General features: G+C 52.0%; 1 protein-coding gene across 2 annotated transcripts; it reads right to left on the bottom strand.

The window, feature by feature from the left end:
* Nucleotides 1-353: 353 nt before the first annotated feature.
* STK40 (serine/threonine kinase 40) lies at nucleotides 354-25,092 on the bottom strand. 2 transcript variants are annotated; one of them, XM_074850627.1, is made up of 13 exons: nucleotides 25,001-25,092; nucleotides 17,506-17,618; nucleotides 16,573-16,705; nucleotides 15,366-15,485; nucleotides 14,304-14,389; nucleotides 13,658-13,801; nucleotides 12,468-12,695; nucleotides 11,569-11,621; nucleotides 8,489-8,604; nucleotides 5,137-5,281; nucleotides 4,655-4,774; nucleotides 3,579-3,663; nucleotides 354-2,764 (listed from the first exon to the last, which is right to left on the bottom strand). In XM_074850627.1, exons 4-13 carry the CDS (start codon nucleotides 15,475-15,477, stop codon nucleotides 2,546-2,548), a joined length of 1,308 nt encoding a protein of 435 aa, XP_074706728.1. In that variant the 5' UTR covers nucleotides 15,478-15,485; nucleotides 16,573-16,705; nucleotides 17,506-17,618; nucleotides 25,001-25,092; the 3' UTR covers nucleotides 354-2,545. The 2 variants fall into 2 exon arrangements, with proteins under 2 accessions (XP_074706728.1, XP_074706727.1); XM_074850626.1 differs by lacking the exon at nucleotides 16,573-16,705.
* Between the last annotated feature and the right edge of the window lie 463 nt (nucleotides 25,093-25,555).

Here is a 25,555-nt window from a genome sequence, read left to right as displayed (position 1 = left end):
TCGGCTGGGCGAAGCCCCGTGTGCTGCCCTGCAGGGACAGGCATCAGGGGCTCCTGGGGCAGCCCCCAGCCCCAGGGAGGTGCGGGGACGGGCAGGGTCCTGGCCCGGTCCCAGCTGTCCTGCAGCAGCCCAGGCCCCGTCACAGCCCCTGCAGCAGCTCGCCCACGGCACGCCAGAGCAGGTGGCTCAGCAAGGGGATGGTGCAGGGCAGGATGGGGCTGCAGGGCCCCAGGGGGCCACTCACAGCCACGGGGCTGTGAGCCCACCCCCACTGAACCCCCTCCCGCGTCCCCCCAAGCACAGCACCCCCTGACCCCCCACCCCAGTCCCCGCAGGGTCGCTGCGCGCCGGGCTCTCGGTATGAAGTTTTATTGCCGACATGCAGGAGTAGTTTTGATGTAGTACAAAAATAATGTCTTTATACAAATCTTTTTCCTCTTTTTTTTTTCTTTTTTTTTTTTTTTCTTACAACAGGCTCCTTCCCACAGCGCGGCCCCTCCGCCCGCACCCCCCAGCCGCTCCTGCCCTCCCCGCACCCCCTCCTCTTCCAGTTTGAGTTAATACAAGTGTGATTTACTGGCGATGACTGGTGCGCAGGAATACTGGGTATGATACAGCCTTGCAGAGTCCCCAGAATATTGCTTTAACTTTGGGAAAAAAAAAATTAAAATAAAGAGATGGGAGCAAGACAGGAGAAAACCAGATGGAGAGAGCAGGGCCCCAGCTGGGGGTCAGGGCCCCAGGGGTGCTCAGGGGCTGGGGGGGTCCCTGCTCTGCTGCTGGTGGCACAGGGGGGTGACGGGCGCACACGGGGGTGTGCCAGGACAGACCTACCATCTTTAAAATAAATAAGGCTAAGACTTGTGGCTACTGGCTCATCTGGCTGGGGGTGGTGCAACTGTTCTAGTCTGTATTAGTGTTCACAATTCCCTGCCTGCCCGCTGCCAAGCGGCTTCGGCGAGGTCGCAGGCAGGACATAATGCCCGACGCTGCCAAGGAGGTTCAGGTCCATCCCTACGTCCCCACAAAGACACCTGGAGGTTGGCCTAGGCTAGACGCAGTCTGCGGCCCCAGCCCAGGGCAAGAGAAGGCAACAACACGCTACAAATAGATCTGCTACTGGCTCCCTGCCTGCGCTCACCGGGGTGGGAGAGCTGGCCCCAAAAAGCAGGGCCGGCCCCCACAGCCGAGGCCACAGCAGCGTTTCCTGTCCCTGCTCCCACCTCTCCTTGCACCCAGCCCGAGGGGGGCAGGAGGGCGACTGGAGCTGCCACAGGGCTGGGAACAGCTGGGAGCAGGGGAGGAGGCAACCGGGGAGCCGCTGCCTGGAGCAGGAGCCCTGGGACCTCTGTGTGAGAACAGTTCATCTGGCAAGACAGGCATCCAGTTCACAAAATGAGGCTCAGAAACAATCGTTCCTGTTCTCAGCACAGGCAAACGCTCTTCCAGTGGCATGAGGTGACAAACCAGGACGTCCTTCTCCCGCCTCAGCACCACGCAGGGAGGGCAGAGGCAGCCCCAGGTTTGCTCGGTGAGGCTGGGAGGGCAAGATAAGCTGGGGAACAAATACAGTAGAGACTTCAGCCAGCCCCTTCCTAATTCTAGGCAGATTATTTTGGGAAGCTTTTTCACATTATAACTCATATATTATATCTGTACCACAACTGAAGTGTGAAAATGCTAAATCAGAATTAATGCAATTTTAACTGCACCTTAGATAAGCTACTGAAAAATAAGATTCAATCATATATCCTTATGAAACTAAAGAATCAGTGAAAGGTGGGAAAGACATCAGAGGCCACACCGGGCCAAGTCCTGCAAAACCTTTGAACTGCGGACAAGATCCGATCTTTGCAGCGATCGCCTGCAAGGACGACTCTCCCCCGAGGCGGTGGCCGGGCCCCCCCGGCAGCCCCCGGTCACACCGGGCAGCCGGCGGCTGTTTGTGCCACTCACCAAGGCCTGGGTGCACTGCAGCCCCCACGGCCACCGAGGGTTAGACACCACAGCCAAACCAGGTGGCATGCTAAGGACAGAAAAAGATTTGATGCAGATGAAGGGAAGTGGGAGGTTTCAAGAAACTCTTCCTTTCGAGAAACCCCGACCAATCTAAGCTTATTCAAACCATACGGAGCGAATGCAATCAGCCGACTCGCCGTACTGCACAGCCGCGACTCGTGCCAGCAAACCAGCTTCACCCTTGGTAGTCTTCTCCTTTCCCACAGGCTTTGCTCGATCCAGAGAACAGCATGGTTAAAAAGACAAGAGAGGTAGATTACAGTCATGATTAAAAGCAGATTAGTCATCTAGGCTTCGATTTAAAAAACAGATTCCAGAAGATGCCAAGAGGTTGCTGCTTCCAAAACTAGCTTTTTCAAAAGTCTTCTCCCTCCAGAGCGAGTGTGAGTGCGTGTCCCTGAACAGAGCTCAGAAGAATTGCTACATTATTCTCCATCACGGGACACCGGTATTGCTGTTGAGCTGTAGTAGGCGACGTGAAAGGCAGACTGCAGGATGGTGCTTGTGCTCTCGGATGTGTGGGAAGCTACTTCCGAAGGTACCTCTGGGCCAGGATAGCTGCGTCCAAGGGGTTCATGGGCTGGGCGTCGTGGCCCAGGCGTCGCACCGGGGGGATGTTCCCGAACTGCCGCTTTTGTAGGAAGCTCTTGGCCTCATGCAAGGTGTTCTTCTCCTCAGCCAAGAGCAGCTGCTGTCTCATGTAGTTCTCGAACTCGTACTGTGAGCATTCCTCCGTCACCTTCACCTGCCAGAGAACCACCCGTCAGAGCCACAGCAACACACAAGGGTCCCACAGCTCCGACACCCCGAGCTACCAGGGGATAACTGGAGTCTTAAAGCAAGACCCCGACCTGCTCCCAGTACAGGCAGGACCCCCCCAGGAGTCATCGGCACCGTCAGGAACAGAGGTCTGAAGCCTCCGTGGCTCTGTCCTGACCCAGCTCATCCCAACCCTGCCAGACATCCGGAGCCTGCAGCTGTCTGAGCCCAATTCTCACATCCCCCGAGCCCAGCGGAGGGATTTCTCACAGCAACGCCGACTGCGGCATCGGCACCGCAGGCAAAAGCTCTCCAAGGCTCCAAGGCTGTCCCCAGGCAGCGAGGTCACTGGCCGTCACTTCCAACAAAATACACGGGCAAGAAAACAGGATGTTTGCTCCCACCGCAGAGCTCACCGGGGAGCCCGAGCCAACACCACTCTAGTCCCCTTCCCGGCTCTCCCAGCGCACGCAAGCTCCCAGCTGTGGGCGAGGGAGCGAGCGGGGCTCGGGGAGGAGCGAGCAGCCCCTCCGCCAGCTCCGGGGCCAGCAAGCCCACTCCCCGGCAGCACGGCCAGCTGGATGGGGCTCCCGGTCCCAGCAGCACGAGCCTTCCCTTCCGCTGCGCAGGACAGCGATGGACTCGGCCCCTCGTAGAGCAGCGGCCACAGCTGGGCCCTCCCCGCCCTCCCCTCGCCGACTCGGGGGCCACAGGGGGCTGCTGCCTCTTTCCACCGCAGACAGACCTGGCACAGCGGCGCGGAAAAGCAGCGCTGTGGAAGGGCAAGTAGGAGACCCTACCTCTTGGGGGTTTTCAGGATTAGCCACTTGGTCATCGATGTCTGGCACCACTTGCAAAGGGCCACTCAGCGAGGACATGGACTGCCTGGGGGGAGAGCACAGCGTCAGGGACTCAGGGCACAGCCCTGGCTCGCCCACCCTCGCCCAGCGCCCTGGCCAGGGCAATCCCACCTGGCTGGCCACGGCTGGCCACCACAGCACAGCACAGAGCACTCTGGGGGGCCACACCAGCTTTTGCTACTAAAGGACACTGTTCAACATAATTTCGTATCAGGGAAATTGAATTTTATAACCCCCAGAGCTGCCTTTTTTTTTTTTTTTTTTAAACAGGATGTGGAACTCTAAGTTTTGCATAGGTAGGAGCGAAAACAGCCACAGCTCCAAAAATCACAGACTTTGCTGCTGACTCAACAGGCAGCACAAGAACTTTGCCTGGGCATGCTGTGCAGCACAGACAGAAGGTCACAGGCTGACAAGAGAGGGCTGCACCGAGCAAACACCAGCAGGATCCATTTCTGCTGGAGTGTGCTACTGGAATCTCATCCCAGTTGGTTTGTGCCAGGCCTGGAGTCGGATTTCCCCTCACAAGGGATCCCCACCCTGCATGTGTGTTCCCACCTGCGATGGCATCTCCTGCTCTTCCCCTCTCGAATTCTCATGCCTGCTCTTACTGAACACACAACGCAGTGCTAATTACACGCTCGCAGGACGTGTCTGTGTTTGGCTGCATCTGTTTGTACGTGTGAGATATTCCTGACCATTAGACTTTCTTTAAAAATCAAATCTGGGGAGCACAAGGGGGGCACAGCAGCAAAGGCCCTCCTGTACCCCAGTATCGCTCTGTAACGCTCCTGCTTTAGAGTCCAACCTTGGTCACAATGACAAGCATTTGTACAGGCCACTCCGGCCGAATCCATCAGCAGGCACCAGTGGTTGAGACACAGGATTTAAAGAGTTTTTTGCAGTTCTCGGATCCTCCTCTGGTGTCCTGCTTGGCAGCAGTCTGCTGGCCACAGCTGGAATAACACAGCCTGTGGCCAGAGACGCCATGTTCCCATCTCTCCTCTTGCACATACCATGATGCTATGATGGAGCTGAGAGAATCCAGCACTTCAGAAGCCGTCAGACGCTGCTGCGGGTCCAAAACCAGCAGTTTTCGGATCAAGCACACAGTGTTTTCTGAGACCCGTCCATCCCTGGCAGAGAGAGAACACGTGGTGAGCCCGAGGTGGGCCGAGGCAGCAGCAGGATGGACGTGTGGGAGCGCAGGTCAGCAACTAGAGGAGCCACCACTGCCCTGACTGAGACAGCCCAGAACTAACAGCGAGGTTGATTCCCTGTCCCTGCAGCACGGGGCCTTTCTCACCTTTGCACAAGATGTCCCAGCTCCGCTACCGCTTCCTTGGTGTCTACTGTGTGCAGTCTTTGCTCTAATTACTGCTGCGACCCTCGGGGGCTTCCAGTGAAGCCCCTCCAGCTCCAGCCGTCCCAGTAAGGCCCAGAGCACCACCCACAGAGGCACTAATAGAGGGGCCTCCCCGGGACAGGCTGTACTCACTCAGGGATGGTGTACTCGGCAGCCTTGATTTTGCGGAAAAGCTCCTGAGGTATGCTGTCGTAGAAGGGGAACTGGCCATAGAGCATGGTGAAGAGCACCACGCCCAACGCCCACATGTCACTGGGTTTTCCACGGTACGGCCGTCCTGCGAGGAGACAAAAGCAACAGCCTTTCCCACACTGACGCCCACCGCCAGCAGCGAAGGCACCAGCGCAACCTCTGCGTGCCATCCTTTTTAATAAGCATTAATCAAAACGTGCAAGACTTCCCATTGCATGACGCTAAAACTCTTTCAAAAGTGCATCCTCTGTGAATAACCAAACTGTTTGTCTCCACAGAGGTGTCCTCCCCTCCCTGCAGAGCAGGGCTACCCCTGCTGAACGGCCCTGATGTGGCCCAAGAGCATCAAGAACCACTGGGCACCATGCTGGAGTTCCCACCTCACTGCCCTTCGCCATCCCCCAGCCTGTCACCATCGGGGTGCCGGCGCCTCGAAGGCTCCGTGGCTGCACCCTGCTGCGAGGCCAGGTGAGAGCAGGAGGGAGGGGAAGGGCCAGCGAGCACAGGCAGGGGGAGGCAGGAAAGAAAGCCCGAGAAAGAGAAGGGCTCTTCTGGCCACGAGCGGCGCAGGACGAACGCCAGCCTCACCATGCCGGCTGCACAGCAGATCCACGGGGAAGTGCAGACTAAAACTCTCCACACCAGCTCCGATCGAGCCCATTGAGGGGGGACTCTGCCCACGGGCCAGATCCAGCCCACGGCCACCAGAGCCTGCTGGGAAGCTGCGGAGGGCACAGGAGGAAGGTGCCTCCCCCAGGCAGAGGCATTCCCCAGAGCTGCTGCAGCCCCAGCATGGCCCCGGGAGCCGCTCGATGGAAACGCTGCTTTAAAGCCCCTTCAGTCACACAATAAATCAGCCAACAGCAGCATGTATGAGGGTCAAAAAACTAAACTCCAGTGCTGTACCACAGCATAGGACTGATGGAATGACTTCCTCTGACTCACACAGTGAGTCACTGCTGCAGCATTTGTTATTTGTACTAATTATTCTTTGCTTTATATGCTCAAAAAAAGGCACCTCTCCCTCCTCCTCCAGCTTTTCCTGCGGTGACATTTCAGCAGCCATAAAACATAAGCCATCTCTTAGCAGAAGACAGCTCCTCCTGGAGACCTAAAACAATGATTAAGTCTTCAGGCGTTTTAGCTTCCTCTTGCACAGGAGCATGAGCAATGCAGACAGAGGGATGCTCAGAGTCTGAAGGTGGTGGTGAAGCCTGGAACGTCCTCAAGTAACTTTTCCCTCCATGCCTGGAGGGGAACTGCAGACTGAGCCGTTCTGGAGCAGCGTTTTCAAGAGCACAGGACGGGGCCGTAGAGGCGCCCCAGGGGGAAGGGCCACCTCGCAGAGAGCGCGGGGCGATTGCGCCCGAAAGTCAGTCCAACATAGCCCTGAGCCAAGGCTGAGCCTTGCGGGGTCTTGGGCAGCCTCAGCTGTCAGAGCAGTCAGCAAAGACGCCCGTTCAGCGCCGTGGGGTGCGTGGCCTGCAGACAGGCCAGTCAATCCACCTCCAAGAGAGCTGTTAGAAGAAACGTGGGTGCTTGCAGCCGAGCTGTGCTGGCAGGGAGGGCAGCAGGGCTGAAGGCCAGGACAGAACAGTGCCCTGGACCAGCAGGAAGGAGCTGCTCCAGGCAGCCTTTACCAGACACCAGCCACTTGAGCTGCAACTGCTCCAAGTTCCTGCAGAGCAGTTGGCTCATATCGTCCATGTGGTTACAGGGGCCTCAGGATATCCTGCAGAACAGGAAAGGCCTGCAAAAAACACACGTTCCACCTCCCCGCCTGCCTCTGCTCCCTTCCTGGCTTGGTCCTGCCCAGGAGGGAAGCAGCCTCAAACCTGCCTGGCAGATCATGACGGAAGAGCTCAGCTACATTTATTGTTACTGCCTGTAAACCTGACAACAGACGTACTGAGGGGAGTGCACTGGGTCTGGAAATTTCAGGACGAGCTCCCTCTGAGGGCATTTCTGAAGTACAATAGCTTGGGATGCCATAACCAAATAACTCAGATCTTCAGCAGAGGTGTTTCCAGTATTCTAGGTGTTATTCTTGCATAAACAAACGCGACAGGCTGGCAAGGATTCTGGCTTTCACACTAGCTACATGCACATGAGCAAGCAGCACTGCCCAACGTACTGCCGACTTGTCCGGAAAACCGTTGGTGCTGCTGATGTTCTGTGCACAGTTTCAGGCACTTTCCCACCCCCAAATGCTAGCTCGGCCCTGCAGGTGGGTAACCCTTAAGCAGTGGGGTGCACGAGGGGTGATCTTGGACTGCAATAGGCAGTTCAGCTTCATCCAAAGGGAATTTTATCTGTGCTCACCGGGAGTACTCCACAGCATGAGCTAATGCACGATAACTGGAGTCTACACAGAGATGCTCCATATGGACAGTCCCAGCTGTAAAAGCATCCTTGATGAGAAGAAAAGAAAAGAAAACCCCAAGAAATCCCCAAAACGAAGCCTTGGGTCACTGCACTGAGACAGCACCACCACTGCCTGCTCAGCTATTGCCAGCACAGAAGGTAGTGCAGTAGCAGATCTTAGAGCTCATGGAAGAGAAACCTCCTGAAGTAACTAAACAGACAGAAACCACATCTGTTTCTGAAAGTCTCACGCACTGGAAACAGTTAAAAGGTGGGAGGACATGAGGGAAAGCTGTTCTTTGCCAGACTTCTGCTTAAGGCCTCTGCTGGAGACAAGGCACAGGCCAGGCTGCTGGACACAAGATGCAGCCCAGACAGACTGCTGCTCTCGCCTGGCAACATCATTCCTTTATTTTTAAGTAACTCCTCTCAGTCGGCCCAGAAGCTGCCCAGAGGGTCAACAGTTCCCTTCTGGAAGCAAGTAGCAGCTGCAGCAACTGCTCCTCTTAGTGTACGGTCTGGAGTAAACTGACAGTATGGTGGGATTTGGACCAATCGCCTCTTAGGCCGAGGGATTTACCTGCAGCTTAAGTGAAGCCTCAGGAACAAGATTCAGACGTGGGACACGGAACGCCTTGTCTGCAGTCGGACTTATTTAGGAACAGGCAGGGAGCTTTTCATTAGCTTTGAAGTTCAGACTAGCCTTAAGAAAAGAGTTACACTTGCTCCTTCCCTCCATGCTTTCCCAGTTGGAAAACCAGACCAAGTCTCATAATTGGACCCTAATTAGGAGGCTCTCACAGAAGGCAGGTTACATATGGGAACAGAACTACGTTGTTTTCATTTATTGTCGAGAGCCACGAATAAATGAAACTAGCGTAAAGAGGGGGCTGTGAACCCCCACTGAGGGCTGAAGGGGTGTGCTTACCGCTGAGCACATCTGGGCTGATGTAGGCAGGGCTCCCTCGCTGGTCTTTCAGCAGGTCATCTTCACTCACCAGGTGCTTTCCGAGACAGAAGTTCGTTATGGTTATTCGATGAGTCCTGGGGAGAATCAGAAGGCATCAGTGAAAAGGCCCATCCTGCACGAGCCAAACAGCAAAGGCAGAAGTTAACATCACCACAGAGGTGTGTGTCTCTGGGGCTTTTTGGGAAGCCTGAAGTGCTGGGAAAAGACAAGTGGAGGCATGGGATCACCTCCAGCGTGAAGGGGCAGATTCCACCCACCAGCACGGTTTGAAAGACTCTTACAGGGCAACTAAGAGAATCTCTTACAGCTACAGACAACGTCCACATCCGAGTGGCAGGCGTAAGCCTGGCTGTGAGCACAGGGTGCTCATGTAACTCGCCCACCTTGCAGCCACACAGCTGCCTTTTGGCCAGCCTCCTCGGAGCATTCTAGCCCTCAGCACAGCACCAGGACCCACACGCGTGTGCTTGCTGACCATTGCAGGGCATGAGCGTGTTAACAAAGTAGTTTATTTTAATTGTTGGTTCTCCCCTACGCTGTCCAACTACCATCCCTAAAAGCATCTTCTCCACACAACATTTTCTGGAAGCTGAGGGGAAATACCCTGCAGAAGGGCTGCCCCATGCCTGGCTTCTGTGCACTGTTTGCTTATGTGTCACCAGATGAGCTGCAGGACCTTTGATCAGACTCAGAACAACCACTTTTGTGTTACCCAACAATCCCACAGGAGGAGTCCGGTGGCAGTTTTACCTGATCTGCAGGACTGTTCTTCACACCCCAGTACGCAGAACGGAGAGAGCCTAATCAACACCCAAACAACCTCTGACAGAAAAGGCGAGAGCTGCAGGTACACACGACCTCTCTATTAAGATACCCTTATACTGCCCGCTCCAATTAATGAATTTTTCCAGGGAAAGTGAGCTCATTACAAAACTACCATCACATTAAATCTTCCGTGTCACTCAGATAATTTGGATTTTAACGTACAACTTAAAGGACGGAGCAGAAAAACACTGTCAAGAAGATTTCTATATTCTTGAAAAGCATTACACAACTAGAGTCTGAGAGAATGAATTAAGTCAGTCACAATAACCAAGAAATATTTCCAGCAAGTCTAAGAGACAAGTGAAATAAAACCAAGTGTGGGTTGGCAACGGAGAGTTGATTATTAAGAAAGACAGACTTGTGTTTAAGAAGTGTTAGCTTCAACTGTCAAGAGACCTCCCTGGCTGAATAACAATCTGCAGGATTTGTTAAGGATTAAAAAGACTAAGTGTTCTAAAGGACACTAAAATGTTCAGGGTTGCTTGGCTTTATTTAGTCACTGAAATCTGATCTAATCTGTAATCATCCAACTACTGCACCGGCCAGCTGGAAAACCTGCGAGGCTTTAACATCCACATCTCACGGGGGACAACGGCTGAGGGGCCTTCATTAGCCCAGGGTGTAACGGGCCCGGTCAGGACCTCGCAGTGATACGCCGCTACCTTCACTCCAGCAGAACAGACCCGGCTCTTCCGTGAGCACGGCTGGAACAGAACGAACGTTCCTGGTCAGCCCCAACGGCGGCTCCTCTCCATGGTGATCTATTCTTACGCCTCACCCACCCTTTCATATGACTCACTGCTGTAGAGGCTACAGCTTTTCCTCAAAGCTGATGGTCTTGCTAGTAAAAAGCAAAAACATCATATGTAATACAGCGAATGGCTCCGGCAAGTGTGTTCAAAGCTTCAGATACCTCCCTCTTCCTGCTAGTGGGGGCCCCTCTGTGCAGCTCTACAGTGGGATGCTCCACTGCACACTGCCCAGACAAGAAGGGAAGCTCTGGGTGGATCCTTTGAAGCAGTCACCTTTGTCTACCCTTCCTAGCAAGAAGGAGAATCAAAGAAACAAGCAGAAGATAAGAGATTTATCCTAAAGCAGATCTATAGAAATGACTTAAACCAATTTACAGGTGGCCCTGAAAAGCAACGTGTGCGGGGAACCAAGACATTCAATCTCAGTAGGTAAAATCTGTTTGCTTTCAAACAGTATTAGGGAGGAAAAAAAAAAAAAACAAGCTGTGACCACAGCAAACCTGCATGCTTTGTGCAGACTCTGGAAGCCTGCAGACCTAAAGCCTTCCAGTTTTTTATTCATTCCACAGAAAACCAGACAGTGTGAAAAGACAATGAATTCCACTCATTCTTAAAGTTAGTGCAAAATATTTAGTCAGTAATGTGATACTGAAGGACACAGCAGAGTATGTGAAGTGGAACCAGCTTGCCAACTAAATAACTACATAACCCAAGACAACTGAAAACCTCCAAGGAGCCACCAAGCAAAGCACAAAGCGGCCTCTCGCTCCCGCTGAGCTCACACCCCAGCGGTGCCGCTCGCTCTGCTCCGGGAGGGCTGGTCCCTGCTGCCCCCGCGCAGCCCCCGCGACACGCTGGACATGGGTGCTTATAAACTGAGCCTTGAATCAAACCAGCTAGTGGGAACAAGGAAGCTATTTCAAGCACAAATACAGACTAGACAGAAGAGCTTTTGTTTAGATAAGTAAATATTTTACTGCTAGCAAAAACACAGCAGTGCAACAGTCAACGATTTAACACTGCTGTGATTATAGTGCAGGCTGCAGTGCTGGGAATTCCTGTAGCACGAGGGAAAGCGAATTATGCGAACAGAACCACTTACCACATTTTAATTTTTTTTTTTTCCTTAAAAATATATAAAAACTATTTCTCTTGCAGGTTTCTGAATTACTATAAAATTTAGTTTTCAGAACTTCGAATCCCAAAAGAAGTGCTGACACGGGGTCACTAAGCCTGGTGGAAGAACGAACTATCTAGGTTGAGCTCAATTAATTTTTGGAGATTAACTCACATAACTTTGAACTGGATTTATATTTTTGCACAGCCTGCTTCCATTTCCCTCACTCCTCTCACACAACAGCACTCTCAACAAGTGCTGCCTTTGATTGTGTTTCTAATAGAAAACTGCTTCAGAGAAGAAACATGACAACTGCCAGAGCAGCAGCTCTCCAGCACACTTACCTTTTGTTTAGCACCATGTTTCCTAGTTTCAAGTCTCTGTGCACAATATTTTTCTGTAAAATAGATAATAGTATAACATGAGCAAAAGTGTATTTGTTATAGAAGTATAAATTCAATACTTGGACAAAAGCACTAAGTATCTTTTGAAATCACGACGTCTTCATTCGCAGAAGTAACTGAGGTCAAGGTTCCAACCGAGGTTGCATCCTGGGTACTTCACATGTTTCATTTTCAATTCTGGTCACAAGGACAGAACAAGCAAATTTGCTACTTCGAACACACAGACTTGACTGAATTAGTAAGAGACCTCAAACTTAAGTGTCCAGGCTCTGTAAGAGCAGGACGATGAGCGCTCCCTTAAGACACACGCTTCACAGCTCTGCCGAGGAAGGACGGGTGTCCCTTGCCACAGGGTAAGAAGTCAAACATTGGCAGAATCTATTTTTGTTACAATGATTTCTAGTTCATTGATCTCAAACTCGTAGCTTGAGGTTCTGATCTCAGAAATCAATTCCTCCATTGTGATTTACTTTGCTTCAGAAGGAAATCGCTTGAAGTGCTTCCTGCATTTGATTAGCCTCTGCTCTCCTCTTTGATCACCCCTTTCTGAGGTCGGTAACACTCAGTTCACCTGATCTGCAGTTAGTCCAGCTGGCCCCTCTCCACAGTCAACAAATGCTACGTTATCATCAAGAAACTTGAGGGCAGGGGAAGGGAAGGGAATGCTCTTTTACGGCTCGCCCCGAGGTCTTACACAGAACACGGTTACAGGGAAACAGCTGAAACATCCATCCTCTGTAACCCTGCCACTGCCCGCACAAGGAAGTTTTAAAACATCTATTATACTAACGTGGGAAAACTAAGCCTTCCAGCACTGAAAGGGCTAACAAAGATCTTACCTTATGTAATGCTTCTACCACTCGTACCACATCATAAAATATCACTACCGTCTCCCGCTCACTGAGTCTCTTCTCTTTAATGACATAATGCTGCAGATTGATCAGATCTGCTGTTTTGTCACTGAAATCATGAGCACAGAGACAGTCTAACACAAGACAAATGCGCTTCTTCATTTTTCTGACCATTCTGTTGGCTTCTAGATCTTCTATAATTTCACAAGCTCGGTCCTACAGGGAGGCAAACAAATGATCAATAGCTCAGGGAAGCTCTCTGGGCGTATGTACTTACACACAGAGCACTAGAGAATAAACGTGTGATCTCAAAACAAGCAAATGCAATCATAGCACTTGATCTTTGCCCCCAGTTGGGATTTCAAAAAGACGACACATGATCTCTACTTAAAGAAGCCAGAGAAGTCTATGCTGTTTGGCTGTACACATGTGTCAGCACTGATACTGTTTATACACAGACACCTGTAGGTAAAACCTAGAAAAACTCTACACAGTGGTACAGACCCTGTGAATATGAGGGATCCAGCACATTATTAATGAGAATGGAAATCTTAAAACACAATTAGCAGTTCTTCCATAACGTTAAACAGGACACAGCTGAGCTGGACATTTGGCTTATTTAAGATACAGCACAGATGGCCTCAGGCAAAGAGTCTGATGACAAAATTTAACTAGTGAGCAAGGCAATACCAACACCCAAACCAGTAATTCCTATCAGCCCATAAACAGCTCTGAAGGCGTTAACAGCAGCAAATTCACTCACACAAAACATTGATCAGCACATTGACTAGTTTAACTTGCTGGAACTGTTCCCTGGCGATTTGTCCCTTCTCACAAGTAAAGCAGCACAGCGACTGGAAAGCACAAATTCAGCTCTAAAGGGTGCTCTGTGGCCACAAGTTAATTCGCCAGTGAAGCAGCTAGTTTCCTATTTGAAGGGGACGCTGCTGAGCGCCTGTCCCATCTCTGAATGTTCTCACGTTTCCCACATCCCACTTAACCCTCAAAAGCTCCTGCCACAAACGTGCTTGTCTGAAGCAGCAGTGGTTAGTCTCAGCGGTGCGCTGGTAATTCTTTACACACAGAACAGGGTCAGCACGAACTGTACGTTAGAAAAAGCAGCTCAAGCCAACAGCAATTCCTGGCATTCCCCCAACCTGGACAGTGACCAGCTGTACCTGAAAGAGCCCGTGATGATGAACCACTCCTTCCTGGTTGTGGAGCAGGGAAAGGAGAGAATACTCCGTGTGCAGCAGCATCTTGCCCTGTCGTTCCTCCTGGGTTTCTATTCCTTTATCACCCCTTTCTTCTAAGGTGAGAATCTTCAGGAAAAGGGAAAACACCTTCACAGTTCCCAGAAAAACCCAAATGCCCCCAACCTCTCTCATTTTAGGTATTCACATGTGTTTAACAGCTGATGTAATTGTGCTGATGTTTGCATACTTGCCACAAGCTTGTCTGAACTAACATCTGTGCAGAATGCAGAGCAGGAGCTTGACTGACACAGAAAAGATGCTCAGGTGGCTTTCTGCAAGTATCCCAGGTGATTTTTTCCACTGGATCTGCCCCTATTTCAGGCACAGTGGAGCAGAGCAGATCAGAGGGCTCCAGTAGAGCAGCACAGCAGCCACAGAGGCCTCCTCTCAGGGCTAATCTCGACACCAGATCTACGCCTGGCAGAACTGCCCTGCCGAGGGGAAGTTCCAGCAGCGGTTTCTGACAGCGCACCGGTTCAGCCTACACCACACACCACTGCAAGGGCTCCTGTCACAAGAGCTGAAGTTAAAGAGCCCTGAAGATCTGGAAGCCCTGCAGTTTGCTTACCTTTAGCTGATAGAAGTCGTCTGTCCCATCCTTTCTTGCCAAACACTGAACAATACTTGGCACAGGGGAGTTACCTAAACGTGGACCTAACAGCACAAAGCAAAAACAGACTTGTTTTCCTTTAAGCAGCAATGACTAATTCAGGGTTACATCAGTGTGCAAGTGTCACGCAGTTACATTAGTTTAAACTAAGTTCCTTTTTTTTCAGCAGACTAAGTGCGTTTCCACAAATTATGACCTAAAGACAAAAAAAGGGTATTGAACTCCGAAAACCTTCTGGACAATGTTTCATTTGTTCACTGGAGAAACATTTAACAAAAGCCCACATATGGCACAGCTGTTTTCAGAAATTCAAATTTCTGCATGCCTGAACCATACAGCTTTTACATTTACCAGCAACACCCATGGCAACTGCTATTACCACACCTCTGAACCCAACTGCCACCTCTGCAGGGACGGCTCAGGCACACCGAGTAGGCCAAATTAAGTTAACATACAGTCTCTACTCTTCCATTTAAATCAGTCGGCTTCCAATTGATTATCCATTGGTTTTCACAGTGAAGTCCAAGTTTTTGACAGTCGTTATAACTAGTTCTGAACTAACAACTATTCTAGCAACTCTCTGAAGCTCGCAGAGGGGTCTTGCCTTGGCACATACTGTTTGTAGCGACCACGACTGCATTGCCAAGTCGCCTGCATGCTGATTTGAGAGCACATTGCAGACAAGCAGGGTTCAACGCCTCTACGGAGCTCTATCCGAAAAGCCCCCTGGATTAATTTGCTCTTTAAGAAGGTCTAAGAATATAGGTTTTTTTTTTTAAAAAAAAAAAGTGAAAGGGCTCATTTATCTTAAAAGCCATGTCTGCCTTGCTATATTAGTATTACATATCTCCTTCGCTTGACCAGCTGCAGGAGCTCCAAGGGCTGCACCAGGTGAGTTGCACTCTGAGGGAAGATGCTGAACTAGACATCTGCCTTGTCTCATTTTATGGTGCCTTTTATTCTCAGCTTTGCAATCAGTAGCTACCTTGAAAACTGAAGAAGAAAACCCTCCCTGCTTACCCAGTATAAAAGGGCCCGCTCTCTTGGCATTATTTCCAGAAATCCCTGTACAAAGAGCTTTTGCCTTAGTGGATGTTTCCCCAGCTCCTCTGTCTGATGCTCGCCGCTTCATCCTTGGCTCTTGAAAGAGAAAGAAGATCACATTTGATGAGCAACTGTGTTAATTTCTTATAATATCTCTTATTTTGTGCTGGAAGGCTTTCACCTATTGATGCAGTCGTGTGTCTGCCTACTTCTCTTTCTCCAACAAGCTATGGCTCATTACTGATAGACCAGTTGTGGGCTGGAGGCTTAATGTGTTTTTGAAGGTATAAATCAGCCTCATTATTCAAAGCAACATTTCATAGAACAGTTGTTTGAGAGACATAGTGGGAATAAGTCAAAATAATTAAAGCTTGTTTTACAGCAAAAACAAGTTTGTGAATTAACATATTCCAAAAAAACTCTGAAAGAAAATGCCTAAGTTATCCTCTGTATGGACGTCTACTTCTGATTCAGCCTGTGGACTCCCGTGGGCTCCTTCCCGGAGGAATTCCCGCCAGGCACCGCAGGCAGCTCGCCCAGTAACTCAGAAGGCTCAGGTCTGTTCCTCAAACAGCCAAGAATGCACAGAACTGACCAGAAAAAGGAACAGTAGCTTTCACCTTTTCCAGCAAGGGCACAGAAGACTGAAACACATTATTTATCGTGAGATTCAGTTAATTTAATAACTATTTTTCAAAAATGTATTTTTAGTCTTAAAATAAGTCCCCCCTCTCTCTTTGTACCTCTTTAAGCTCTAACCTTTTTATTACATCTCTATCTATGGAGCTGTATTATTAAGGCATTACATCCAATGCAGCTGAAATTTGGAATCCAACATATAAAACTCAGTCTCCATGTGCAGGAATGGATGCTTTGTTTAGAATTAACACACTATTACCTGCCTTTAATGGATATTCCAACGAAAGGAAACGCTGCGGTGGCAGTACGTGTGCTCTCTTGCACTATCACTCCATGCAAAGAACAATTTAATCTACTAAATGTGAATCTCATGCTTTGCATCCAAGTGTTTACTGAAGGTCCACACATCACGAGAATTCAGCACAAACAACTAAAAGCTTGACTAACTCCTACTTAGTTATTGCAGAAAATCCGATTTCCAACATGCATTTTCTGCTGCTCAGAAATCTAAAGGGCATTTGTGGAGGTATTGCAGCACCAATACCTAAAAGGGCTACAGAAACTCAGGTCTTTGTGACTGAAACACTTCTTCCCCAAAGGAAAATCTTGCTTCAGTTGAGCAGGAAAAGAACCTCTTCAGTTTGCTGCCAGGCCAGCCTTCACGCACCGCGGGCTCACTGCAAGCACAAATCAGCTCTGTCAAACTGAAGTTTTGTTCCCAGTACACCTCCACTTCACCTTTATCTCTTGGAAAAGTTTCAGAGACTTTCACAAATACCTTGATGTTAAATGCTGCTGCTTTAACATTTCAAAGATTTGGGGCAGGGGGGAGGAACTAAGCACAGATCCATTTTCTCACTCTGAGCAAGTCAGAACCAAGCCCCGGTAGGCTTCCCTAAGAGGTTACTACAGCAGACTGGGAAAATATTTTTGGGTTGTACTTATTTGTTTTAAAAAAGTCCCAGTGTTTCACCACATAAGAGACTGATAAATCACCATACTTTGAATGAAGTTTACCCTCTGGCAGTCCCACCCTTTCTGTGGACACAAGCGTGATCTCATTGCATTAATTCATCTAGCAGTACCTGTCACCAAGATCAGAGATAGCAAGAGAGATAAGGAGAGAAGTCTTGCAGCAGACTTTGCATCCCTGCGCCTCCGACTTCCACCAGCCCGGTCAGATCTCCAACAGAGAAGCGTTACCAGGCCCAGCCAGTGGAACAGAACAAAGTCCTGAGCCCCATATGCTCCTTATTCTGTTCATTCCGCATCTCTGACCTAATGTTTGATTATGCCTTATAAAATTCTCCACTCCTTGCAACATCATCATCCCTGCTGGAAATGTATGAGTAACATTTCCACTGGAGAAACCCCACTGCACAGAAACTCTGAGATAATGACCGTTGTGCAATTCGAGCTGGATAGGAATCGCTGGTGCGAACGGCGTTATCGTAAACAAAATAATCGGAGGACTCACGTAGTTCAGCATCAACTGTATCTTTACTCTTCTTCCAAACTAGGTTTTCCAACGTCTCAGGAGACAGGAGTCATCACCTTGGAGAAGGCTGGATGGTCGAAAGGTCGAGGACTCTGTAATGTGAAACGAGATACACTTGATGCTGCGGTTCTGGATTATTCTTGATTACGATAACGTGGTATGCACCAAAACTTCTGCAGCTTGAAACACCTGGGTGTGTTTTGGCTTAGAGAAGGCCTGAAGCTCCTGATATCACACGAGAGAATAAAAGGGCTCTTGAATTCAGTCCCCAAGTCACAGACACACAGCCCTGCACAGCAAGACAAACACAAGCGTCAACAATCTCAAAAGGCATTTTGTGATGCAAGACAGACCTTCTGAGCAGAAACACGATCTGCATCTGAACCCCCGCCCCGTGGTACTAGCTTGCCTGTTTTTAACGGTATCTCAAACACACCCAAGTTAGCAACAGTGCCACAACAGAATCTTCACCTCTGGAACCAATTTTTAGTCACGGTAAGAGTTAATGCTTGAAGTTTGGGCTTGAACAGAACAATTTCTGCAAAAGGCACAGAAGGCTACATGGAATTTTATTCTCATAAAATCCCCACTGCAAGTTAGTTCCTCTCTACAATATACATTTGGCTTCTTGAAAAAAATAATCAAACTAATTCAATTTAAATTCAGTGCTACTGAATAGTTCATCTGGTCCAATTAAAAAGGAGAAATTTAGGATTTAAATCAGGCACTCTAGAATTAAATTTATACCACCTCTACCAAATGCTTAGTTTAACCCTCAGATACTGCACGTGTTACACATCTGTAATCCAAGCTGGTTGACTTTACCAGTATCCAGTTAGAGCAACCAAAAAACACACAAGGAACATGTGGGACATGGGAACCGAACTTCCACCACCACCCAAAACACAGCCCAGTGTTATCCCCTGGTCCTGGGGGAGCTGCTAAATATCCTTCTGGATTGAAGTACCGAAGCTATCAATACTTTAGTGGATGAGTCGTCCCGGCGCCAAGAGCGAGCGGAGGTGTCCCAGCCCTACCGCTGCCTAAAGGACACCCACCAGCTTAAATATCACAGCATACGTGTGAGAGCAAGCAAGAAAGACGCCAATACAAACGCGTGCTCAACTATTAAAGACAATTCTGAGCCACTGGTGGCACTGTCTACCCCATCTCCCCGCTCCCTACTTGGTTCCTGCTGCTTGGGCTGTGCCGCGAGGGTGGCAGAGCCCACCAAAAACCTGAGGGGCCCTCAGCAGCACCCCAAGGGTTTACACGTGAGCACTTCAGGTTCCTCTGAGACTGGAACGAAGGTCAGTCAGGTGGAAGGAAGGTCCCGGAGCAAAAGGAAGAAAACCAGGGGCAGCTGCCGTGAAAAAGCAGGAAGATGCTTCCCTTTTCTGCACATTGTGTAACCCCAGTTAGAGCAAGAAAATTGGTGAAAAGGGCACGGGCTTGCCTGTGTCAGCCTCCTGCAGAACAAGCGGCCATCCACTAGGCATAGGGCTAAGAACAGTATTTTGAGACAGGGTTTAAGGAAAATCTTAAAAAACCCAAACAGAATAGCCGTGCAGGAGGCTCCCCCGCCCTGCCAAGCCAGCGGGTGTTTTCTACCCGCAAATCCATTTACTCTTGGCTTGAGCTGGGCTGATACAAAGCTCTGATTTCAAGAAGGACTCGCAACATGACGCTGGTATTGCTCAGACACCAACAGCTGCGCTATACCCTGGAAGAAGAAGCTTTAAGTAAGTTCGAGACAAAAGGCGTAACAAACCAGGCAGTGCCTCCACAGCCGTAAGCAGAAACACGAGGCCACAGCAGCCCTCAGCGCCCAGACCCGGAGCGGGACCCTCTGCAAGACGGGGGCCGCGTCCCGCGAGCAGCGTCTGTGGGAGCCATCGGCCACCTGCCCGCGGGCCCTGGCGTGTCCCTGGCCCCGTGCTGGCTGCAGGAGCCCCGCTGGCAGCGCGGCTGCTCCCCCCCGCAACGTGTTCAAACAGCAAACGAGCTGCTGCTGCGCGTCCTGGCGCCAGCACCGCCGGAGCAGCCGCGCCTGCCCAGGTCAGGCTTGCTGCGAGCACACCAGAGGGGACTAGTGCATCGCACTGGGATTTCCTCCTCGCAAACAACGAGCAGTAAGCGGAGTCCCACACACGAACTGGTTATGCTGCAGCACAGCTGAGATTTAAAATAGCCCAAAGTTGAGAATTTAGAACATTTCCATGAGAGGTCGAGAGCCTCGTAAGGGTGAAGAGCATCCCCTCCGCCACTGCAGCAATGGCTCTGTCTACAGGCAGCCTCACAGACAGCCGGGACTTTCCAATTCTTAAGACTGGTTAAAAAAAAAAAAAAAGTCGTTTAACAACAACAGGATCAGTCTGGAGAGAGCATCCAACATTTCTGCAAAGAACCAGAACAAAAACACTTCTCCCTCAAAACACTTCATCCTAGGGACAGGACCATTAGATACTGGTGTGGCGGCTTCACTGCCCGCTCCCCCAGAAACCAAACTGGAGAAACTGAATCAAACCACCCCCACTCCCTGTCCCACCATCCTAACAAAAACGGTCTCTCACAGACAATGAAGTTACAAGTCTAGCACAAAAATTTAGTACTTAATTTTAACATGATGCATGTAATGTATTGAACATCTTACTGTGAACATCTAAAGCTTCTTACTGTGCTAGCTATGACTTTAATAGAGTTATTAATCAAATAATTAAGACCTAGATGTAATGTCTTTTAATTACATAGCTTAAGGAAATTGTCTAATTCCTGAGTTACTGCATGATGTTCCAGTGCCCAGCATAACAACAAAGAAAAACAAGAGAGGAGGAAAATGACCTTTTCATCTCAGATTAAAGAACAGGCAAGTCCTGCAGTCCAGCAGCCACAGCTAATAGCTGGAGCAGGGAAAAAAAAAAGTACCTTTGGGGCGTTAACAGGATTACTCAGCAGCACAGAAACTAGTTAAGACACTGGAGCAGCTGATACAACCTCTGTGACACCTTCTGTTGTTTTATCTTGCAACGAGGGGACAAAAGGAGATGGTTGGTATTTACAGTGTCTCGGGCGACGACTGGCAGCCCCCACTGCTACAGGCCAGCTGATCTCTGCAAGGCGACGGGGTCGGCTGCCAGCGGGGAACCAGCAGCAATGACGGAGCCCACCAGCATCTGCTGGAAGTTCAGGGCTATCGAGGACGAGCTCCCCCAGCAAGGAGCTCACACCATTAAAGGAAACTGGGGTGCCACTGGCCCCGCCGCCAGCACCCCGGCACCCGAAACCTGCCTGTTGCTCCTGACCTGAAAAGGCTGCAGGTGGAAGCGAGACGGGGCTGCGCGGGAGCCGCGGGCAGGGCTGCCAGGCTGCCGACTCGGGCGGGCGCACGGGGCAAAGGAATCGCCGCTCCCTGCGGGCTTTGTCACCAGGCTCAAAACCTCGGTGGCGGGGAGGCAGCACCGCAGCTGGGCCCGCTGGGCGCTCGGCTGCCCAGGGGAGCATGGTGTTGCGCTGTGCTCGTGGATCATCCATCTCCCACCCCAGACGGGAGGAGACCTGCCACGCAGCACGGCAGCATTTCTGCCCAACTTTCTCTTCTGGGAGAGAAGAGTATTTGCTGCGGCATTTGGGGTGAAGCTGGAGACCTGGTCCAAAGTTTTTTGTCCCAGTCGCTCTGTCCGCTCTCCTCTCAGCCAGTGCAGGCCTCAGCTTTTGCAAAAATAAAGCTAAGAAAATTGATTCATATGAGCAGTATCAGGCTGCACTTTTACCACTTAAGTAACACACTTAGTATTATATATATGGGCAGTATTTATCAGTGATGATTTAATCAAAGCTCGCATTTAAGCCTGGCTCATGGCAAATTCCAGCTCATGAGAAGCTACGTCGGACATGACCTAAAAACCTACACGAACATTAAATGAGCAAAACCTCGAGTATGGTCCAGCTTCCCAGCATGGGAACAGGCAGGTCGGTACTGCTGCGAGAGGCAGCAATCCCGGAGTGTTGCCACACGCCTTCCCCAGGCAAACCCTGCGAGGGACAGCTCAGACCCGAGTCATCGGCGCTCCCAGGGACAGAGGCTCCGTTCCCATTGGAAAAGCTTCCCTGAGAACAGGCGGAGCTGGGATCAGCCAGGCCTGCGGAGGAGTCACCGGCTGGGGGATTACAGGGCCTGTTTGCCGGGCAGCTCCCAAGCCAAGCGGGCGGGAAGGAGGAGATGCTGCAGCGGGGCGCAGGGGCAGCTGGGTGGGCTCCCCTCCCTCCGCAAAGCACCGTGGTAGATTCACTATACAGGAACGTTAACTTTACCAAAGGCTCTGGAAGTTTAAGTGTTCTGTAAGAGAAGTAATAATAATAAAAATAAAAGCCCATCAGATGACTCAGCGCTGCCAGTGCAACCCATGTACCGCTGTGCAAGCCCTTCCGGGAAGGGAAGCCTTCTCCAGAAACAGAGGAGCCCTGACTCACAGATTTCTTGGAAACGTGCAGAGACTCATTCAAGCTTCTTCCCTAAGTGAGAAGTTCACTCCAAACCAGACACAGACTTTCTCTGACTAAAGGAGAAGGAAGAATCCCAAGGTGCCGGCGCAGCATGAGGGGCTGGGGCACCCCCACGCCGTCGGGAGGCACCTGGTGAAGTATGAACTCGCCGAGCGAGCTGGGAGACGCGAACACCTCCAGCAGCCCCTGCCAAACCGACCACTAGAAAACCTCCTTCCTCAGCCCAACCTGCTGATTAGTTTAATTCTGGGTACATGAGCAAGGCACAGCCAGAACTTGAGAGGCCACAGTGCTAAAAGGGACCCCAGTACCCCCTGCCTACACCCCGCATCTAGCTGTGGCCAATCTCCAACTTCTCAGGGACAAAAAAAAGCTTCCACAGGCCAAGTCATACATCAGGGAAAGCAAATTCCTTCTTGGCCCCCCCAGGCAGCTGGGGAAACTCTGAAGCACAAGATTCCAGCAACGTAATCACAGTGCAAGCAAGCAACAAGCTGGGCTCGCTTTAAACCCTCCTGATGCATCAACACATGCGATAGCCAAGGACTCATCTCTGGGAGTTCCCTGTTCGGTTACATAAACACCAACTTCAGCTTAACCCTTTCGTGCTGAAGCACAGGCCACCTCATCCAGGAAAAATCCCCGCTCCGGCCCAACATCCTCACGGCAGGGGCACCGACAGCAGGACACGGCGCAGGAGAAGAGCCTGGAAATCCAAGCGCAGCACTCGGACCGCATCGCTCTCCCAGCACAGAGCCCAGCGCGCGAGTTCCTGACCTTGGGCTGCTCCCGTGAAGTCAGGAGTCGTTACCCTGAAAGTCACCGTCAGGTGAGATGCGTATTGGATTATGAGATTTTATTTTTCATTTATAGCTTATGTTACTACGTACACTTAGTATTCCATAAATCCACTGCAGCAGGACTTTCCTCATGCGCACAAAGATTACTGCATGACTCACACACGTGCTGACACTTTCTTTACAGTGAGGTGTGGTTGCTGTTTTTAATGATGATCTGCTCATCTAGCCCTAACTAGATCGAAAGAAATATATTTAAGTTATCTACATATACTGCCATGGTAACGTTACTATCGTTTGTAGCATGAAAGCACACTGACAGATACCGTAAGTTCACAAACGTGTACCCGACTAACAAAAAAAGACTGTTTCACATAGAAAATTACAACAGGCATGGAGCCTCCTCCAGTCTAGCAAGAGCTCCCAGCTGGAGAGCTCCCAGGCACCAGTGAGGCACACACTGTACGAGTCCAGAGCACCGCAGAGTCTGCAGACTGATAACACCTCTCTTATTTAGGCTAAGCACAGGCGGCGGTTCAGGCAAAATCGATAGGGCTGTCCTTAATCAAACAGCAGCTGAGCGCCTACAAGGCTTCCCTCCGCGTGGTTTCAAAAGGAGATGATTCTGTAATACCCTGAGGATAAAAAGCAGCTGAACATGAGGGGGCTTTTAAGTAATGGGATTATGTGACCAAACCATCAGCGCGGATGCCACAGAGAAACAATAAAAGGATGTAGCACAAATGCTCCAGCATCAGGGGAAACACGTCCCGCATCCCGGCCGCTACCGGCCCAGGGCCGTGTGCCAGCAGGTACAGCCTTACCCTGCCCCATCCCTCAACGGACACCCTGCGGCGTCAACCACCCTCCGTCAGCACCCACCTTGTGTCCCTCCTGCCCCGATGGGAGCCCGCTGTCCCGCAGCAGGCGGGTGGCAAAGGCACAGCAGCTCAGCCCCACCACTCCGGGCACCGGCCTCTGCTCCGGCTTCCCCATCTCCCTCCAGACACAGGGTTACAGCCCGAGACTGGATCCCAAGACGCCCAGCACACCTATACGTCGCAGTGCATATTAAGCCTACACATTAAGACCCTAAACTACCACAGAACTGAATCATCAACGCCAGCGCAGCCACAGCGGGAGGAGGGAGCAGCTGGCCAGGACAAGCCCCAGAACCCTCGTGCCAGGGAGCAGCGGGGCAGAGACACGGGGCCACGGGCTCCCTCCGACAGCACCGTGCGAGACCTTTAATGCTCCCACGTACTGCGGCAGCGACGTTCCCAAAGGCCCAAGCCAAGAGGAACAGGTCCTGAACGCAGGACACCCCGAAGCGCCTCTCCTTATCTTCTCCAGGTGAGCGCGCCCAGGGCGGCCGGGTCAGGCTCCTGCAGCGAGCTCCGGCGGTAACGCTGGATGGTCTTACTCATCTCACTTAGAGGTAGAACCTTCAGCTACTCCCTGCTGAGGCACACGGCACTCCTCCTCAGAGCAGAGGTCCAAAACTACTAAATTAAGAGATTCCTGCCCAGACTGAAAGAGAAATCAGCACCGAACACAAGCTGTTTGCTCCCTCAGCAAGCCCGGAACCTGTCAGTGTGCTGCGAAAATAGCTGCGCTGTCACAAAGCCCCAACGCCACCAGCGCTGACAGAGGGAAGAGAAATCACAAAGGAGTTTCACTGAGCGATATTTTTAACGCCGGCCGGGTCCACCCGCCCCGCTACGCCAAATCCCACCCTTGGCTGGGGAGGGCCCGGGGCACGGGCAGCACAGACCGGCCGGGCCGCCCCCCGCGGGCAAGGCTCCCCAGGGCGGCCAGGAGCCCCTCACGGCGGCCCCACACCACCGCACACGCGTGGGGACCGGCGCAGCGGCCGCCACCCGCGGGCCCGGGAGCGCCCGGCCCCCGCCGCCCCGCGACAGGCCGCCGGGAGGGCGCTGCCCCGCAGGCCCCGCGGGGCGGCCGGGCACCCGTGGGCTGTCGTCCCGGGACCACGCAGCGGAGCCTCCACCGGGGCCCGGCGTAGAATAACGAGAGCGAAGCGGTTCCCCGCAGTGCCCGGCCCCACACGGACGGGACCGACGGCGGCGCCTCCCGGCCGCGGCGGCCACCCCCTCCCCCAGCCAGAGCAGCTCCGGGGCCCGGCTCACCCGCGCCCGCTCGTCCCCGCTCACCCATGGCCCCGGGGCCGGCGCGGCCGCCGGCGCCTCCCGCAGCCCCACGCCCGGCCGCGGCCTCCGCTGCGCTGCGCGGCGGCGGCCCCCTGACAACGGAAGTGACGCACGCGCCACCGCCCCCCGCCGCCATCCCGCCTCCTGGCGGCCGCCGCAGAGATGGCGGCGGGGCCGCGCTGATTGGCCGGCTGAGCCAGCGCCGGCTGTGATTGGAGGAGAGCCCGCGGGCGGGGAGGGGATATCTGCGGCGGATTTTGATTGGCTGAGGCGCGGAGAGCAGAAAGAGGCAAGACGCGAAAGCCGATTGGCTGGGGCGGGCGACTCCCTCCGCCGATTGGCTGCTGCTCCGGACGGCGATGGACGCCGAGGGGGTTGGTGGGCACGCGGGAGATTCGAACGCGCCGTGATTGGAGGAGAGGCGGGCGCTTTCCCCGCCAGCCCCGCCCACCGCCGGCCGGGGTGTCCCCGAGCGCCCCGCAGGGCTCCACTCCCACCAGCCAGGGCCAGGCCGGGCCCCGGGGCCGGAGCGCGGGCAGGGCCGGGCCTACTGCTCCC

Source organism: Strix aluco, chromosome 26, assembly GCF_031877795.1.
Source record: "Strix aluco isolate bStrAlu1 chromosome 26, bStrAlu1.hap1, whole genome shotgun sequence".
Taxonomy (NCBI): domain Eukaryota; kingdom Metazoa; phylum Chordata; class Aves; order Strigiformes; family Strigidae; genus Strix; species Strix aluco.
This window is presented reverse-complemented; position numbering and strand designations above follow the sequence as displayed.

Coding starts and splice junctions, on each gene's coding strand:
- STK40 (XM_074850627.1), bottom strand. CDS start 15,477: ATGAAGCGGCGAGCATCAGACAGAGGAGCTGGGGAAACATCCACTAAG. Junction 12,696..13,657: donor ATCATCACGGGCTCTTTCAG/GTACAGCTGGTC, acceptor GCCTCCCTGTAG/GACCGAGCTTGTGAAATTAT. Junction 8,605..11,568: donor AACATGGTGCTAAACAAAAG/GTAAGTGTGCTG, acceptor GATTCTCCCCAG/GACTCATCGAATAACCATAA.